This window comes from Cariama cristata, unplaced genomic scaffold (genome assembly GCF_000690535.1).
Source record: "Cariama cristata isolate BGI_N322 unplaced genomic scaffold, ASM69053v1 scaffold4139, whole genome shotgun sequence".
NCBI classification, from domain to species: domain Eukaryota; kingdom Metazoa; phylum Chordata; class Aves; order Cariamiformes; family Cariamidae; genus Cariama; species Cariama cristata.
The window spans coordinates 10,898-31,648 of record NW_009635092.1 but is presented as its reverse complement, the minus strand read 5'-3'; the positions used below and the strand labels follow the sequence as shown (position 1 = coordinate 31,648).

The window sequence follows — 20,751 nt, the reverse complement described above, 5'->3', positions numbered from 1 at the left end:
GCAAAGTCTCTCTGACTCATGTTTAATCCCAGCAGAAGTATGAGTGACAGTAAGATGCCAATAAGGCCCAGGAAGAACCATCTGTTCTGTTATAAACACCCTTAAGAATCCTTCTTTAATCCATTTATGGCACATCTTCATCAGTTTTAAATATATTATAAAGTTTTTAAAGCAGGTTGTTTCCTGGTCCTGCAAAAACCACACTCCGGCCCATTAGCCACCTGAATCCAGCTGAGACAAGTTGTGAAGTTAATTATTACAGCTAATGGCTTCATGCCCACCACCTGGGCTGGGGCACTGCCTTGGCATATGCTCGTCCTCCACACCAACGGGAGCCTCTTTCGTCAATGTCTTGTTCACATTTGCAACACACACTACAGCATATATATATTTACCTCACATCACTGATGCATTTCAACTTGGTAAGTCTCTCATGTGCCCTATCCCATATTATTCCCACACCATAGGGGATTTTTTTACACTACTTACTTCCAATTCTTTACAGCACGTGCTCCAAACCCATGCGAGGTTAACAGAAATCGGAGGGCAGGCACCACGGACTACAGTCACCCACCTATTCTACTTGCCCTTTTCCAGTCTAGATAAAGCATCAGTAGTTTTCTTCTTCTAATGAACACTTATCTACTGCAAATCACTACCAACATTTTTACAACAAAACAGGGATCTGTATTATCTTACTAATAGCTTACTAAAATGGTCAAGACCTTCCTGTAGACTATAAATAGTATATAGAAAACTAGAGAGGAAGAGAGACACGAAAAGTTCTATGATAAATTTTACAAGATCTAATTAGTATCAGTGTATGAAAACCTGAGAAATAATTTCAAAATTTTCTCAGCATCACACATTAAGTTCTCCTTTTCTTTTCACACACTTATTCTCTCAAAGATAAAAGAAACGTTCTAAAAAAAGTTTTCATTGCAATGAAGTCAGCTTACTGCAAGTCATTGCAAGGACAAAAAAATATACAAATCAGTGACGCAGCAATAATTTTTTTGTCTTACAGAAACAACTTGGAAATTATTTAACCTTCTCTAGATAGTATTTTGTTGTTGTATTTACTGCAAGACAAAAACTCCCTTAGCTTTCACCCATGAATCAGAAAAAGAGGATTTTCATGCAGTTTCTGTATCCTCTAGGCCAATGACATCAAAGCCATTTGGTATTCTCTAACTAAGTTTGACTCATATAATCCCGTATCATGTTTCTTCTAATTAGATTGGTTTTTTCACTCTTTAGTAGTAGGGGAATGCCACCATGCATGTTTTCTTCTCAAGAACCAGCCTAACCAGACACGATTGCTGCTGTGTCTCCAATTGACTAAGGCTAGCTGGATATAAATAAATTTTCTTCTTGTCTTTGTCTGTACCACTACTGTTCTACATAATAAAATATCTGGTATAATAACTAAATGCTTTCATTGAACAGGATTGCTAGTTATTATTAGTATTTTCTTTTCAATTGGCATTGCCAAGACCAACTCCACAAAGCACTATGTGGCTAATTTCAGCAACTTGGTAGGTCCAACGATATTTTCTTAGCAAACAAAATCATGATGGGCTCCTCCTCAGCATTTGCTAAGATAACAAAACAGTAATAGGGAATGGGATAGATGTAGCTGCCATCAGGAGATATTGGCTGTGAATGATGAGGTAAAGCCATGATAAAACAAGAGAAAGAAGAATTGGGGTGATCAGATTTTGGAGTTTCTGAGAAGCAGTATATTTTTGATCTCAGGCAAGAGCCGTTCTATTCGTAAATGTTCTATTTTTCTCTGTATGCCAGGTCTGCATTTTATTGCCAGAGAATAGCATCTTTTTCTCCTTTAAACTAAACCACATTTATGCATGTGTTGCTCTCAGCATCACTAACAACAACTGTACATACACAAAAGCTACAGAAAAAGGACAGATTATAACCAGTATTTTTAAAAAGAGGGCAATAAAGAATCAAGGACAGTTTCTGTGATATTAGCTTTTGGGATGTTATCAATCTTCTCAAATGGTCTAAAGGATAGCTAACAAATATAGACAGAAGGCTCATATTCTAATCCAAACCCTGTTTCTTGCCTTCTTCTGGACAGCTATTTCATGTTTTTGACTTACTTCCCTTATCTGTAAGCCATGCTATTTACACAGCCCCCCTTTTATGGGACAATTTGGGATCTAGATCTGAAATAAGCATATGAGAACTAAACAGTTCAATATGAAGTCAACTCAATAACTTAATAAGCACTGGATTTTATAATGACAATCACAATAGAAATATTTTATGTTCAGAACTCATAGAACCCAATTAAGCACAGGAAAAAGGGTGGGTTGTTTCTTCAACATTAAGTAAAAATAATTACCTTCTTTTTCCCCTCCAATGCAAGCGAAGACTGCAAGTTAGAAGACCAATCAAGACAGCAAGTAATCAGTAGGAAATTAACAACTATCCATGGAGGTAGTCAAGACATGGAAAAACAGTATTGGACTGGAATTAAAAAGGGTGAAATAACTGAAAGGCTTTGCTCATCTGTGTAAGACTTTCAGATACAAAAGCCTTGTTTGTGGTTCAGAGAAACAAAATAGGAATTAAAAGTTCAGAGAAAATGTTTTCCAAACTCTTTGAAGTTTGGTCTAAAGAAGCAGCTCTCCAAGAGTTTTACTAAGTAGCTTTGGTAAGAAAACAAGCATTTTTCTAGTGAATCAAGTCCACTTTATATTCTTTTCTTCCATGTGTCTTGCATAAAGAATTACTTCTTGAAGCACCTTCATCAGCACAGCACTCCTGATGTGCTTTTAGGTACATTCTCTTTATTTTCTTGGACAGAAGTGACACACCCAAAAAAGCCTCCTCCCAAAATCTGCTGACCCACCAGTCTCCTTAATTTCTAGAGGAAGGAGAAAGAGCAGCTGGAATATTGAGCACCATGGAGCCTGCCATGTCACTGTTACAGATGCAATTACTCATCTGCATCAATGATTCTCCCAAAGTCTTTTGTTGCATACAAATAGACTGCAAATGGCATGGTCACAAGAGAGAACAGTTTTTTGAGTGTGGTACAGACATCCTGGTCCCTCTCTGGATACTGCAGTTGCCTATACTCTGCTTTTTTGATTTAGTCTTCTATCTTGAAGAATGTAACAGTCCTTACTTGAAGTTGTTTGTTCTTAAAGTCAGGAACTGTTATCTTTCTAAAGGAAATCAAATTTGGGTCCTATGAATCTTTCATAGTGCTTTCACCCAGAGCAGCAGTTAATAGCAATACATTATTGAGAATTACATTATCTCTTAAATTTACATGCTATTCTTACATTCAAACTGCATCTTCCTTGCAGTTCGCTGCCTATGCCATTCAGTATCTCCTATTTTTACCCCAAACCTTAAATGCTGTAGCACTTAACTTTAAAATGGAAGAAGATGTAGAAATTGCAGAGGGTTTTTTAAATTAGAATAAAGCTTTATGATCATAATAAGGACTACAAAACATGTAAATACTTTATCTTCTTCAAAAGCACTGTAATAAGTGGGGAAAAAAAACCAAACACGCAGAATATAACAGGTACAAAAGAAATGCACTAGGGATTAAGCCCTAAAAATACAAAATAACCTTATCTTTAACACGTGCATTATATCTACTGCTAGCAGACATATGGCTTTCTGTCTAGTTTTCCTTTTAGCAACCTTTGTCAGTTTGTCACACCTATACATTTTGAACTGAACTGCAAGATAGGGAGAGGAGTTTGTTCTCAAATCTTAGAGAGATAACTTGTGTATCATGTATTTTAAGAGCTGATAAGGCAGCTACAGTATTCCTGGAAACTTTGGGATATTATAGTAAAGCCAAAGTCATGAGCTACAATATGCATTTGGTGGCATATTGCTACATGAAATGGTTTGCTAGCACCTACCAATCTATACAGAGTAACCACCTGCAGAAGGATAATCCAAGCTAGTGTCCTTTTCCAGCTGTATTTCTGAAATAAAACATGCATTTTAGAGACAGTTTTTCCTCTATCTTCTTTTTCTTTAGTTAAGCTTCCATTGAGGAATTCTGAACAATTTTGATCCTTTTGGAAATGCCCTCACAGCATCTGTGCTTTCTTGTCCCTGTCACATAGGCTGGAAGTTCAAACACCTGAAGCTGTTGCAACATACTCAAGGAATCAACTATAGCTGACTAGCTCCCGTAACTGTAGAGAGGAGAGTGGGACTCTGTGTCTCTTGTTATATGTTGTTGTTCTTAGAATCAGTTTTCACTTGACTTAAAACAAATTAAAACCCCTCAAACAGTTTAAGTTTCAAGGGGTCTGAAAGATTTCTTGAATTCTACTGCTTAGCATTATTGTCTACAGTTAAAGGAAACGCGTGTTCAACCCATGTTCTAAATTTGGCAACAAGTTACATGTTCAGAGAAGTTAAAACTTGTCTCAACACTGTTTGCCTTTGTAAACGGCTTCATTAGAATTGCATAGAGTAAAAAAAACAGTCATCTAAGACTGTTTTCTCCCTGGATCTTAGTCACCTTCAAATTTGCTCAATACAAGACAAAACAACATGCAAATATGTAAATCTGTTCACCTGTGTATGGGTAAAACCAGTGGTTTCTTAAAAAAATTACATATTGCAATACAGAAATTAGCACACACAATCGATTCTTTACGTGTATCAAACAGATGTTCCCACTGCTATCACTAGCATAACTGAATGTAATTTATGCATGCTCAGGTCATCTTTAAACTACGCAGATTGGGTTTTGTAGCTTTTAACTAGGGCAACACAAAGCTTCAGGCAGGCAGCAAAACTTGAGAGAGCAGTAGAGCCAATACTTCAACATACAGAAGACCACAATGAGTTCCAGACTACTGTTAGAATGCAGCTGATATTTAATTTAGCTGGTTATAGTTGAGACCAAATTTTTAGTTTGATGCTTTAAATCCTTATTCAGTAAAGAACTCATTGAAATGTCAGAAGCAATAACCCTGAACTTTAAGTACCAATTTAATTTTTCAATTCATTTTTCCTGAAATCATAGGCAGTAATTATGTATCAAATTTTTGATGTGTTTCAACCATAGACCGTTTCACTTTTCCATATATCCCTTCTTCAAGGGATCAGAAGAACTCTAGGGTTTATCCTTTGTTCATGTTGTTGCTCTTCATACACTTTTGGCTCCAAAACACAATTGTTCTTCTTTAGTGTTCTTGTTCTTCCTTCTTTAGTGTCTTTCATAGGTGTGGGGGTTTTGTGGTGGTGGTTTTTTCCCCCACCTCTAGTGAAATTTACTGAAGTGTGTCTTGGTCATGAACCATGTGATAAAAAAAGAGGAAACTTTACGACAGTGATCTATTTACGAGAGTATATGATCTATGACAGTATTGCTAACACAGAATATCTTCCCAAGTGTATGTCAGATAACATTTAACATTAGATGTCAGATAATTTGCCCTATGGAAATAACAAATACAAAAGCATGTAAGAGCCCTCTGAAATTACATTATACACAGAATTTGCACAACTGTTGAAAAGAAGGGTGAAGAGATGGCAGAATACAAGATGAACAGTGTTAAGGATGACATGAACATGAAAAAGAATATGAAAATCTTTCCCTCAACTAATTTCCAAACTTTTAGGAAGTAACTTACAGCAGTCTTTTTTTGTCACAAAACAACAATCTTTTGAGTGTTTGCTCGTGCTTCTTCCTCTCTAGATGTATCAGCAAAATCTAGGAAATCAATGGCAGCCCTAGAACTGGACTTTATCCTATATGTACTGGACAAACATAATAGCAAAGATTATACAGACAGACCAGCTCATAAAGAAATCAAAAAGCTTTCTTACCTACTAAATATTCCACTAGCAGAAAAGGCAATTTGGTTTGTGACTAAAGCACTACCCTGAAAATTAGACTTTGTTGCATCTCTAGTCTGCTCTGTGATCAAAAAGTAAGTTATTTCAATGACTTGTTTGTCTCAGGTTTTTCTTCCTTAGGGAGATAGCAAAAATCAAATTTCCCTTGCAAATGTTTGGATTTAAAGGTGAAAAGTACCATGCAGGTATATTATTATAATAATCTGATGAACTAGGAATGGTCAAATGATTTTAAAAAGTCAAAGAACATCCATAGTTACCGTATAACATTCTTGCCATACACAAGAGTAGCATTTACAAACAGCTTATATCCAAGGAATCAACAAAAGAAAGAATTAAAGGAAAGAACGTAGAGTGAGTGGACCCTTCTTCACAGAAACTTAGAGGGCATAAAGTGACTAACAAATGCTTTTTCCATACAGCAAATATCATAGACTACTATAATTACATTTTAACATTTATAACATATTTTAAAATATAAGTATCATTTACAACTCCTGTGCCGTTTGCCTTAAAGTTTTAACTTTTCCAAGTGCCTGGTTGGTTATTTTTTCCTAATGTAATTACAGATGAGATTCAAATAAAATATTAAAATAAATCCTTTACCTGATAGGAAATATATTCTAATAGTGAATTAAAAAGAAAAGATTTGTCCCTTCCTACTGCGAGGAAATAAGTCAAGAAACAGAATCTTCTCTGAAGTTGTAGAACTTGCCTAAAAACGAAAAAAAGTATCTTACTAGAGAATAACAATACTTCATTCAAAGCTCAGTAGTGACTGAAATGGAATATATTTTTTTATGAATTTCTTTGCACATATCTTACAACACCAGACTAGCTGAATTTTTTATTTCAGAAGAACTCATACATATAAACATGATTTTAGAAAGTTCATATGCAACAGATTGTGATAAGAGTTTGTATCTTTTAACATCACTTTCACCCAACTGCGCACAAGGAAATTATTCAAATTACAAAAAAGCTTACCGGAATGTTGATTTTAGCAAGTTTTTTTTCTAAATTCCACTTTGTAAAACTAACAATAAATCTTTAAAAATTTTAACCCAAAATACTGATTTATTTTTTTTTTTAAGGGATATTTGTGGAACTTAAATATAAAACATTACTATTTTCATAAAATACAAAATGTTTGAACATTTTTTAAATGCTCAATGTTTCTAAAATATTATGGAGTTGATAAATTGTCATAAATTTAACACAGGTTCCCTCTAATTAAAAAAAGTGGTTCTCAAAGTAAATCAACAATTCCCTAGTGCACTTATAAAGAGAAAAGATCAAAAGCAGTAACTGGTATCTTTCCTTCCAGTGTTAATTAGTAATTAAAAAATCTTAGCTTCATTAGTACCTACTCTGAAACAGTTTGAATTTTTTTTTTTTTTTTTTTTTTTTTTTTGGTAGGGGAAGGGGATGTTACACAGACAAATCCTGCAACAAAAGTCATGAAAGTTAACCAGTTTTGAAGCTGCTTGCCTTCATCACAGTTAAAAAAGGATATAAGACTCCATTATTTTCTTTTAAATAAGCACCTTCCTGGAAGACCTCAGCTTTCATTTGGTCTTGAGTTGCATGTAGTTGCATGTATTGCGTAATTCTACTGGCCAAGTAACATCCATTCTCTATGACAGTTCAGATACGTCTGATAATTTTAAGTAGAAATAAAAATATTAGAATGGTTCTTTGGCATAGTACAAAAGTTGACAGCTCCTACTATTTGGATTGACTGCAAGTCCTAAAGAAGCATTTCCTGTATTTGGAGCAAGGGGGACAGGACAGGACTTGTCACCATTTCAAAACCAAGTAGATTAAATGAACGTCCCTTTATGGATTTCAAGTGTCTTCCACTTGTAATTTACTTGATGTCTTCAGCATTGATTTCATTTTCACTTGCATTATCACAGCTGAATATTTCCTGCATACAAGGTAATCATCAGTATAGCAGTAAACCCCGTTAGTAAACCAGCATTCTGAATAAGGAAGAATGTGAGGTCCATCTTTCTTCCTGTCACTTTCTCTCGCAGCATATCATTCATCTCCGGGAACTGAAAAAGGGGATATTTTTAGGTAAGTATTGCCATCTCGTGGTAGCGTATATAACTTAAGGCATTAAGAACTGAACATATTGCTACTTTGGACTGAATATTAGAACTAACAGAGGGGAAAGCAGTCACAGGAACGGGTTTACCCTAAATACCCTGAAAAACCACTTCACCAAGGATGATCAAATGAAATGGTGTTTTGTTCCTCTCTACTGTGATTTCAACTAGTTGCCTCTCATGCAAATTTCCTCTTTTTCATTCCAGCAGTCTCCTAGGGTCCAACTGTTGGCCCGTGTGTTGCTAGGAGCAGCTGCCCTTGTATTGCTAAATGTTGTGTTTCTTTCTTCACTAATACAAACAGAGAAATCCTTGTTCAGGAAATGGAAGATTAGGATTCTTCTTCTTTATCTATAAGCAAATGAAGTGAAGCTGAACACACAGATAACGCCTCAGAAATAAGAAACCTGTTACAAACAGAAGGTCTGGTGGGCTGATGAGGTAGTGGCAAAGCAAGGAAGAAAGAAGAATGTTGTGAAACTGGTGGTTACACATGCAATATCACATTACAGTGCAATGAAGGGATTCTTCATTCCGTAACATGCATCTTAAAGGCAACACAGTACCAAAGAATGACCAATCTGCTGTTAACTGCAGAAACAAAGGTACTTCCTCTGAGAGCCAATGGAGGTGACGGCAAATGAGCCCTGGCGATAAAGGCCCCTGTGTGGGGTGATGCAGGGGATGTGTTTGTTGTAGATAAAGTCAATTGCAGCAGATTTTGACAAACATACTCGAACTTTAAACTCTTCTCCTGTTGTGCTGAGAGCAGTATTGCCAGAATGCAATGAAGACTGTATATTTCAGTGTTAGTTTAGAAACCTTCAGGCTGGGTGACTCGGAAGCTGTATCTTTCTTTGACCTCACAAGGTAAAACCAGCCATTGAACACAATGCAATTCTTGAAGAACAGACTAAGGTTAGTGGGAAGTGGCCAAACCTTCCCAGAAATCATTCCGGAGCTCCGTAATCCTCTTGCACAAGAGGAAAAGGCAACAAACCAGATCAACTTCATGCCATACAGCAAGGGTAATTTGTGCACACACCTCAGTGTACACATTCTCACACGCCCACAGCCTCACCACACAGTGATCTTACTGGCAGAGGTTGGACTATGCAAATACTGGAGGAAAAAAGAACAGCAAAAAGAAAAGGAAGGAAGGAATAACATTCTAGTTAATCCTACCTGCTTCTGGACAAGCAAACCAGAAGTGTGTGAAAATCATAACTGAAAGTGGAAAGCCAGATCTCTGTACAGAGCACTTGAATACCCTATTTCAGACTTTTCAGGGGGAAGAAAAATTCAGATAGGTAACTGATACAATCCAAAAACCTACAAAAAGAGAGACTGGGAGGGGGAGGGGGATGGAGAGAGGCAGAGAGAAACAGAGAGAACAGAATAACAGATACAAAGAAAAGAATGTTACCTACTTTGATGGATTTAATAACAAATTTAAGTTGAGCCACTCTAAATTTATACCACGAGTTTTACACATCATAGTTGAGTACACTACTATTCTTTATATCAGAGTGACACTAAATGAAAAGCATTAGCAATTAAGGTACCGCAAACTTGCAAAATAAACTATTCGTATTGTTCATTTCATTCTAACATTACTACTTATTAAATCCTATGTTATTACCTAAACTATAATAGTATCTAATGAAACAGTCACTGTAACTATACAACAGTTCTTAAACACATATAGAACTAATCTGGGGTCTCAAATCTTTTCAAATTCAGGCCTCATTCTTCCAGTTCTACAGTCAAAGGGATTCTCATGTGGCAGGCCTAAACATCTTTGCAGATACATCTGTTCTTACAGCACTGAATTAAACATAACAAAACTTAAGATTCTTGAAAGATCTCTCTCATTTTCAGATAAATCATCAACATAAGAGTAAATTACAGAATATTGCTGGCTGCCTGTGAATCCAGATTTTATTTCCCAATGTCTAAATCTGATCTGGATCTTAGTACAATTTCTTTGGCTTCTATCTTCTAGCACACTTTAAAAAATAAATGATAGACAGACTGTTTTGAATAGAGTTCAGCAAATGTTTTAGTCTGAACCAAGACATTTGGGCTGGCACTGTTTAATTTAAACCAGAACAGAATTTACGTCAGGTTTTCCACCGAAACAACCCCAAAATTAGCACTGTGGTTACACAACACCTTTCATTCAACTCCAAACTATTTAGTTTCTTTTTGTTTACCTTTTTTTTTTCTTTTCTTTCAAAATGTGGTTTAAATAGGCAAATGAATCTTTTAAAAATAATAAGGTGAGATACTTTGCCATTTTAAAATGCTGAAACAAAGTATTTATACACTTTTTACTCTTTTATGAAACCAGTCCAAATTCAGGAAAAGCTTGTCTCTCTCAAAAACTCCTTTTCAGCAATAATCTGATCAGCCCTATTTGTGAAGTGAAAGGCTTTCACATTTCATGAATAAGCGTAACTACTTGTGCACCTCCATTAAGGCTATTGATGATTTAACATCTATCAATAATAATAAGTAGATGACACTGGCATGAGAGAAAAAATACTAAAATCTACTGGAGAGACTTAGTGCAGTCTTTGTTTTCTTGCAGAAAAATAAATAACTGAAAATGAAATTACATCTTACCATATCTGCCAGAGAGATGTATAGGAACATTCCACCGGCTACAGCAAAGATGATGTTAGGAGCAAAGTTGTTGCCTACTAATATACCAAAAGCCATCCCAATGTAACAGGAACATGCAGACAGAAAGTTGAAAAACAGAGCCTGCCGAGTACTCATTCCCGCGTTAAGCAAGATTACAAAATCCCCTAGAAGAAAGAAAAAAAAGAAAAAAAAATCTTCAGAAAACAACATTGTGATTATTTTCTGATTTCAAAGGAAGTCTGAAGAAAAGACATGATTTGTATACAAATTATAACCCCTCGCTGTTTTTCTTCATTCAAGTAAATGAGGATTTCCCTTCAATACTGAGATAACTGAAATATTCCAAAGCAAGTATGCGATGCACAATTGAGCTAAGAGCACAGGAACACAGAAATACCTATGATGATTTAAGAAAAAAAAAAATTCATACAACAGCATATGCAGCATACACAAACAGGGCAATTAATACCTCTCAAATATAGATTCCTAGCTTCCACTCACCTGCACTTGGGAACTTCCTCTGCTAGATATGTATTTTGGTGCTTGGGAAGTTTTTGATGTATATTTTTTCCATTAATTTGTCTAAACTTCCTTTCAACCTATGCCAACTTTCGGCCAGCACAACCTCCTACAACAGTAATTTCCAAAGTAAATAAAATCTTGAATGAAGTTCCTTACCCAGTTCATGAGGAAACTCTTCACACAAGATGGCTATGGAGGTACTAAGCCCTTGAAACAGAGACAAAGTGAAGGAAGCACCAATAGCCAAACCATCTATGAAATTATGTACGGCATCACTCAGTGTTACCATCCAAGCAATGGTCCCAATCTTTGACAGTGGACGCCCCTTAAGACACTTGCATAAGCTGCCTTGGGTGGCTTCTTCCTGGAAAAAAAAAAATAACAACACAATGAAACAAATGCATAACACTGAATAAAGAAGCCAACGAATCCCACTTCAGTCTTTAAATGGGTATCAAGTATAAAATAAAGCACTACCGGAAATGGAGACCAAAACGCTTGGTCCAAGAAGCAAAAGGCACAGGTAGCAGTAGCAAATGTTTCCTGTTTCAACAAGTTAACACGCAGGGTCCAATCACCCTTCTAACTACAAAGCTTTACCTGAATGCCCTTCAGCTGAGACAGAAAGCAGTTCAGACCACAGTGGTCTGAATCTCTTGAGTCTCTGTCAGATTAAAAGACGGCCAAAGCTCCTCACAGCCTCCTCAGCCACCTCTATCAAGCATGTACAATCAGAAGGATCTGATCACAGTGACTGACAGCGTCTGTATTTCCTACGTAAAACACATCTGGACCAGTTACATACCGCCAGTACTTCACGCTCTCAGAGACACACTTAGCTGCCACAGTAACAGCCAGGTACATGTGAATATAGACACACATGCAGATACTCCATAAACTTTATTTCTAATTTGGGGCAATGATAGCCAAGTCCAGCTATTCAAATTAGTTTCTACAAAGTGCATGTTTAATAAAAACAGCAGTGGGTAATTCTGACTGTGCGCGTTGAAGGCTCAGAGCATGAAAACAACTGCAAATAAAACTGCAATGCACATACACACGAGGGATCTCAATAATTCCTCCCAGAAGTGGAAGTAATTTATACGTGCAATGCCGTGGAACAATGAAAAACTTGAAGCAGATAAAAGGAACGGCCGTTTTAGCTGGAAGCACAAACTAACCTCCCCTAAAAAAATTCCCAATGATCTGTTCTGATAAATTTCTGTACACACATATACTGTATTGACATAATAATTGCAAGCATTACAGTATTCCCCCTCTAAAAAAAAAAAAAAAAGGATTTGCATATAAGGCATTAACTAGTGCTTACTTACTGCCATACATAAGCAGTAATATATACATCTGTGCACCCACAGACATACTTATACACCTCTTCTTCTCTTGTAGGAGAAGGGTATAGAGGAATACCTGTTCTGCTCACGGATTACTCCACGAAATTTTCCTCAGGTATTAAAAAGAACATTGCAAATTGTTTTAGTTTTGCCATATCAAATGCAAATGCTAGCAGGCAACTGAATTTTGAACTTCATGGAAATATAATGATAATAAATTCTTACAAAATCTTTAGTGACAGAGCAGTAAGGTCTGTCTTATGATTTGCTCACCCGACTCTTATCCGACATGCTACATCCTTGTACATAGGAGCTGTCTTGGGACAGGACAAAAGTTCAAGTCAGGGATTTCTGAGTCAGATGCCTATTGCACTACTTGGAACTCATAGCTAACAAAGCCTTGGTTGAGTAGTGCCACACTGCCATGAAGCACACTTACAGCTCCTATTCAGTGCATAGGAAGTCCAGAAATTATACTTTTACGATGTGAAAATGAGCAACGGTATCCAAAAATTGGAGGTTTCCACACTGACTCAAACACATAGGTGTTAGACTTGTACTACGTGCTTGCCTTCAGTTTTTGGAGGTTTTCCACTCAACATTTCATCTAACACACAAGCAATGCCAATCATATTTTTGGGATGATTAATTTGTACCTGTACTAATTCTTTTGAGATAGGATCACTTATGAGTAAAAGACTCCTCTCTTATTCCACAAAGGCAACTTGAATTTCATTTTAAGAAAGAAATATTACAAAGCAAGCCACATAAAATACATATATTGGGTAACTGGAAGCAAAAAGAAGCATGACTATGAGAAAATCCAAACACAACTAGCAAAGCTCTTCCACCTATTCATCCAGCTCCCTAGGCTGAAGTTCTGTAGCCCGGTGACCATCCTTCAAGCTGCCTGAGAACTGATGGAGGCATTGTTTTGTAATTATCCTGATTTCTGCCAAAAGCACATCTTCTTTCTTGGGCATGTTTCTAGCTTCACAGAGGAAACAGAGCTTGAGACAATGTACTGACTTTCATTTTGAATAATTCATTCCTTTTTCTACTAAAAAAGAACATTGTTCTTTTGGAAACCACACACACAAAAACCTCAACAACAGCAGCAACTATTTTCTGATAAAACAACAATACTAATCTCAGGAAACTGTATTTTGAAAAGGTATATTAGCAACTTCTATTGTACATGAGAAAGGGAGGCAGTGGTGGGGTTTGTTCTGTAAAAACTTTCTATTACCAAAAAGTTCTTACATCAAATGATAAGCATCTCTATAAAATAAATGGTCTTATGAAAAGAGTTGATTAGGATGAAAATTCCTAAAGAGCAATAAAAACAGTGAGCAAACAATACAAGTGTGCAAAAATGTCACTTGTACATACTTGTTTATGTTTGTTCCCAGCAAAGTACATTCATTTTTATGTGGGAACTATGTGTGTCCCTATAGTTTTCTGAGGGCTCTAGGGGCATAACTGGCTTAGTCATAGAAATATGTAAAGGACCCATTTTCTAGTACCAGTCACACACAGCTGAGAATTCCAATGACAGTCCAAAGTATTGTATACGTATGACAAACATAAGTCTGATCTGAAGGGCTTTTTTGTCGAAATAATTTACAAATATATGTGCTGAACTTTCTATGTATGTATGAAGAAAATGAACACTGAGTAAGAAGATGCTACTAAGAATTAGCTGATGAACTCATCAAGAATGGAACTGACTCTAGAAAAATGCTAAGGTTTAGGTTGTTCTATGTACTTTTTTTTTTTAAGTAACTGCGATTAATTTAGGAGAACAGTATTGCTTTACTTCTGAAAATTACTTTCTTGATCCAATCTTTCAAAATGCAGAAACAATTGTAGTTTAAAAACTACGAATAGGCTTCTGAGAGGCTTCTGTAATATATATATATATATATGGGGCTACCTGCCATTTACTGTGTAGCTTTGAAGTATCATAATTCTTGCCTGTAATCTATTTTAGATGATGTCTTGACTACTTCTGTGAATTATATAAAGTACAATGATATTGCTTGTCTGGGTTTACATTCTGAACTTTACTAGATTGTGTGTCCAATAGAACTAGATGAATGACTAATACATATTCTTAATGTTTAAGATAAGGCAGACTACCAACAAAGTTACCCTACAAATATATAGGATGCCAAGGCAAAAACAAACAATGCCTGTCTCTGCTGGAACTCTTCCCACTTCATCATGGTAGTTCAGCAAACATCACAGAAGAGATATCAGCTAAGGAGCTCTGTAATACCCAGTTGAACTATCAAGTCTGACTTTTATTAATTATTAGTGCAGTTCTGTATTATTTATATCTCCACTGTTTATGGTAAACCGAAGACATCCTTGGTATTTTTGATATTCCGAAACCACTTTTTTCTTTAAAAGTAATGGCCTCTCCTTTGGTCCCAAACTTAAGAAACTATACAGAGACTGTCTTTTTTTTATCCTGTGATATCTCATCAGATTATTATTGCTACTTCTAATACATCTCCGACTCCCTCAGACATGAGCCATACATGTCCTTTTGTGTCCTCTGGAAGTGCCTACAGGACCAAGAAGGAATCCTGACACTGCCTCCAAGGCATAAAGGCAGGCCACTGTAGAGTTTTGTTATACAACTCTAATGTTGTGCAATCGAGGATACAGACATTTCAGCAATTTGTCTCGGAAACAACTTTTCTTCAAAGTTACTGTTGTCCAGCCATATAATTTTAATGCATAGTAGATACAAATTTGGGGTAAGCACAAAAAAGGTTTCCAAGGTTGCAATTACTGCTGCAAGTGAAATTTGAAAGTATGTGACTAATTAAACATTTAGATTTACCCTGGCAGTCAGTCTGTTCTGGCACTAAAAGAATATCGCTGGATCCCCATGGCTGAAAACAGCTACCACACTTTGGCCACAATCAGACTTCATACTCCTTCCTTAAAGCCTACATGACGATTTCTGGCTACACTGTGTTCGCCCTCTCTAATAAGATCTAGACTACAAGGACACATTAAAATTCTATTAGTTATGTGTTGGCTTATGCCAAATGCTTCCTTCATAAATACCAAATGCCCATAAAGCTGAACGCATACCCAGCCTCATGGCACTACCCTACCTGTCCCAAAACCCCTCAGCCACATCGGCCCTCCCCAGCCCTCCAATGACTCCGAAGGCAACCTGGCCCCTTTGAACCTGCCTGGAGAAGGAAAAGAGTAATGATCGCTTTTTTGTTGCTACCGTCAATATCAGCAGCAGGCTACCTGTCACAGGGATTTCCTTGCAGCCAGCCCTTGCTGCAGAGTGAATTTTACCCTGTGACTTTCAGGAGGTTTTAATGCAATGTTTTCTCTTCCTGGCTGGAATACCTCGTTGGTCCATTTTTGGTCACCTGTCCCCTCCACACTTTCCCACAGGTGCAACCCATTTACACCTTTACACATGTGAACCATAAGAGAGCCATCAGTGACCTTGGTTCCCATAGGAATAAGGATAAACATGGGCCTTTCTGCATACCAACCCTACTGTTACTTTAGTAACAACTATAAAACATCAACCGTTATCAATTCTGAAAGCAGACACTGTCGGAAAAACATGTAGCCAACTTCAGAAAGTGCAGTACTTAGAAGAAACTTAACTGAAAGAAAATCTACTGAAAGGAGAAATGGTCCTGTTTTAGCCAACCCAGGACACTGGCTTTGGAGAAATGAAGAGGAAGAAAGAATAGAAAGCATAAATTTTCATAATAACAACAAGTACAGGAGAAGAACCTTTGTGAAACTAAGTTCTCAAAGTCAAGACTGCATGTAAAAGGAGATGTATGAGCATTTCACAAAGGATCTTGGGGTGACTGACAATACTTTATGATCACAAGCACTGCATCTGAATTAGTTGCTAGAAATAAACGCTATATATTTACCATATATTATAAGAATAAAATGTATGATTTTGTTATATTTACATTATGCGTAAGCAGACAGCTATCCAAAACCTAATAATGGAACAGGTCCAGATAAAAATTCTGGTAAACAGGGAAGAAAAACACCACCCATGCCACTGGAGACGATTGTCTCTGCAGAGAGTGGAGGCTTCTTTTGTTCATTTTATAAATCTACAAAATACAGTTTAGGGACATTCATAATACTAATTCCCTCTTGGTGCCCATGCAATTTTAATTATTGAGCGTATTTCTCCTAGTTTTTAAAATGCCCAGTACCCACCATACTTCATGACATTTCTACAGCGAGGACAAGTACAATTTTGGTACTTTAAAATGTGTGCATCAAACGCCCTGTGAGCCTGCAGGGTCAATGCAGAACTCTTGGATTCTCTCCCGGCTGCTAGGGCCTGCCTCTGGCTTCCTCTCCTGCTCCTCACTGCTCCCCAGAAACAACTTACTGGTTAAAGAACATGGGTGGTAAAACAGAAATCTCTACTATGAAAAAATCTGCCTTAGCCATCAGAGAATTGTTTCTATGTGGGGTTTTTCAGGGGTTTTTTTGTTTCCATTTTTTTAAATAAGGGACAGTACTGCTCCTCTCTGTACACGGAAAAGAATAAACCAGCACACCAACTTTCTCTTCCAGCTTCCATTTTCTTCTCACACAGAAGGAAGTCATATTTGTAGTATGAAAACAAACACAGATAAATATAGAGAACAAATCTGAAAGAGAATAACACTTAAACCAGGAGGAATGGCTTCTGTCTCCACATATTACCTCCATAATTCCCACAGTATCCAAATATACTGGAATAGCACAAGCAGTACTCACAATATACTGCAAGAAAGTTACCGTATTAGTTTTCCTCATTAATTGCCGATTGAGAGGAATTAGGTTCTCACACTTACGGCTTTATATAATCAGAAACACAATACGGATTGTGCAACACTAAACCACACTATCACTCTTTAAGCAAAACAATAACAACAACAAAACAAAAATTAACTGAATCATCTAATTAAAAATCTCTCTCTCTCCTACCCAGCCCAACACTGATACCAATTAGCTCTTTCTGTTGGCTACAAACTGAATGCATCATTCAGCTTTTGTAAACTTGCCCCAAAATCCCACATTTTTTTCATGGGGCTCAAGCAAGTTATAAGCTATAAGTTTACAAAAACTTGACAAAAGTAATAAAAATTCATATTAACTCTCCCCTCAGATATGCTTATATAATTGGTGGGGATAAAATAAATAAATAGACACAATTTTCATACCTGTGCTGAGACCACACTGATGCTGTCAAAACCAAGATTTCCATTGCTCTCTATGATGGCTGAATTTGCATAGCACGTCCCCCCATTGCTGGATGATAGTGGTTTGGGTGGGTTAGTCTTGCCCTCAGAATGATTCTGTTCGCCATTTCCAGAGTCATTATGGCCAGTCTAGGTGACAAATAAATAAGAAGGTAGCTAATTAAAACAAAAGCAAAATGATAAACATAAGAAAATAGAGACAAAAAAAGAAAAAGTGAGGCATCATATTCATGCTGCCTTGCTTTCAACACCAAGTAAATGTTTAAATGAGCAGCAGTAAACATTTAAATGTTTAAATTAACTCCAAACGTATCTAAGCTCCTAACTTATCTCTTTCTTTTAGCTAGTCAGAATACATGTGGGGATTTTTCGGTTTTATACCTTTATATAGAACCTCCCAAGCCGAACACCTGACCATAAGTGATCAACATTTGCTACTTATTCATGGTTGCTTGTCAAATAGAGCTTATTATCCTTCGTTCCCCAAAAATAAAGGGCAACAAATTCTTTTTTTTCTATTTTCTTTTTGGTGCAGTTACTACGAACAAGGGACAGTTAATCTTCATAATCTTCAATATCAGCAACAATTTTGGAGTGGGGACCTTAAGTGAGGTGAGAGGAGGAAGACAGGACAGTTACCCTTGCAAGATGTGAGCAGAAAGGACCAAAAATTTTGAAAGGCCCTTCTCCCATCACAAATTCAGCCTCACTCATGTGAATACACAGGTAACAAGTACTCTGACGTAAGAGTACAAAGCAGAGCCCTGCGTAACAGGGATAACTGTGGCATCACTAAAGCAGGTCTGTGTACCAGAGCACGGGGAAACACAGAGCTGAAGTTACTGAAGGTGAGATTCAGGCACTGTCAGCACAGTTTCACTTTACAGGTGACTAAGAAAGTAGTCACATTGATTTCTCCTGCCCAAAGGGGAGCTCCAGGGGCAGACTCCACTCTCTCCAGCTCTTACATGTTTCCACTTGTTTCTGATGTGTTTAGCTAGCATGGCAACAACTTGGCCGTTGTGAGCAACTAGAGCATACGCCAGTGACAGCAGACCACACTCACATCTGGATTCTATTCCCAGCTCTGCTTGTAACTCCGTCAAAAAAGTGAGTTTGCTTCCCTGCTATCCATATAGATTTTAAATAAATATACCAGAACATGTGGTACGGCTGAATTCCTCAGATAAAATGGAAAAAAACTCACATTTTATTAAATTATCAAGTATCTCATAAAATATAACAGGTACTTTAAGGCAAGGCTCATTCAGTTAGTGAAACATTTCATTACCTGGTTATAGATCTTCAATATCACTTTAAGAATCCTTTCCACAAAGAAGAGAATATAGAATCCACCAAACACTGCAACTGCTTTCTCAACATAGTTATCTACTTTCGGGTCAAACCCAAATGCCTAACAGAGAAGAAAAGAGGAATGCAAATTAGCCTGTCATCTTAGTACATTTCCAGAAAAACAAACGCACGCCCCCCACACACAGATACTCCTCTAAAATACAGACTTTCTTTCTACCGACCATGAGTTTCCATGAGGCTGGAATTATGAAAGATCCTGATCCTAACTTGGATTAAATGTTAACAGTGTTTTAATTCAGTAGAACTTTACATGTGGAAGGAATGTTGTACTAAAGTGCAAGATGAGGAGGGTCTAACCTGTAGCCCATTAAAGTTCACTAGAACTTTGTCCAATGCATTTCTCTTTCTGTCTAGAAGCAGAATAGCCCTTGGTCTTTCCCAGGGCACAAGACGACATATATCATGATTGCTCTGCTCACCCAGCCAGAAAGAGGTGGTAGCTAATGGCACCGAAGCCCACCCACAACTCTTTGGAGATTGCAATCCACACACAGAATCCCACTGCAGCATGCTTCTAAAATTAATGCACTCTAGAAACTAGTATGCAAACCAAATAACGATTCCCCTTGCTTACCTCTGGAATAAGCTGGAAAATTGCATTAGAAAAGAGAGTACCAATGGCCAAGCCCACAAAGTAGGTTAAAACCTTGGGGAAATATGACTTCTTTAAGAGAGGAGTTAAAATCAGTCCCAGAAGTGATGCCAAGTTAATGATAGTCACAGCCAGGAACCCAAATCCCCAAACTGTGGATAAAGAAACAGAAATATAAAATATTTTAGCATAACACCCACTTCAGGCTATTTGTGAATTTTCTAACAGCTAAATTGGCATGGAATTAGGAAAAAGAGTGGTTCCCTGGTTGAAACTGTACTTCACAAATACAAAAATCTAAAAACACATAACTACTTAAGATGCATACCTGAAATAAGGAAACACCTGGAAACATTGTCTGGCACTAGCATATTAAAAACAGACACTGTGCTAGTGTAAGATCTGGGATGGTCTATGTGCTGCTGGTATAAATCAGGTCTCTCTACAGTCAGTGAAGAGTAAAAACAAAGGCTTAGGCCAACAGTCAAAGTAGCTATAGCATAGACATAAGACAAAACTTCTTACTAGTCCCAGGGTTAGATCCAATCGTCATTCACTCCTAAGGAACTCCAAGATAGAAAATCTGCTGTCTCGGCTGTACTAGATCCAAAAATCCTTCCTGATAAAGGATGATTCCTTCAAATCATCCTGAGGTGGTAACTTTCTGTTCCTAATGCTCCTTCTCCTCCTCTAATTCAAAGTAGTTCTGCCAGCTGAAAACACTGCCCATCACTGCTTATCAAATAGGTGAGGTGGCAGACAGCTGATAGCAGAGACAATTACAACAGAGAAATGAAAGCATACAAAAAGAGAGGTTCTAGGTTCAAAAAGGTGGACATGTGATTTAGGTACATAATGGGGAAAACCTTTCCTAAGAAGTGGCAAGGGCACCAGGGTTCACCATAACTTAGTTTCCTACACCATAAGCATAGTCTCAGATTTTTAGAGTTCAGACACCAGGACTTGTACAAAGCCATACCATAATTATCCTGGAGTCT

At 37.1% G+C, this 20,751-nt stretch overlaps 1 protein-coding gene across 1 annotated transcript in view; it reads right to left on the bottom strand.

Moving 5' to 3' along the window:
• Positions 1–7,790: 7,790 nt before the first annotated feature.
• The window catches only part of SLC39A8 (solute carrier family 39 (zinc transporter), member 8), a gene marked incomplete at its 5' end in the record, with an annotated part of 17,496 nt that continues 4,535 nt past the window's right edge, over positions 7,791–20,751 (bottom strand). The window contains 6 exons of the mRNA XM_009707387.1: positions 7,791–7,937; positions 10,620–10,804; positions 11,319–11,526; positions 17,749–17,916; positions 19,079–19,201; positions 19,736–19,905. Of these exons, the coding sequence (XP_009705689.1) occupies positions 7,791–7,937; positions 10,620–10,804; positions 11,319–11,526; positions 17,749–17,916; positions 19,079–19,201; positions 19,736–19,905 (1,001 nt within the window). The remainder of the gene's footprint in view (positions 7,938–10,619; positions 10,805–11,318; positions 11,527–17,748; positions 17,917–19,078; positions 19,202–19,735; positions 19,906–20,751) is intronic.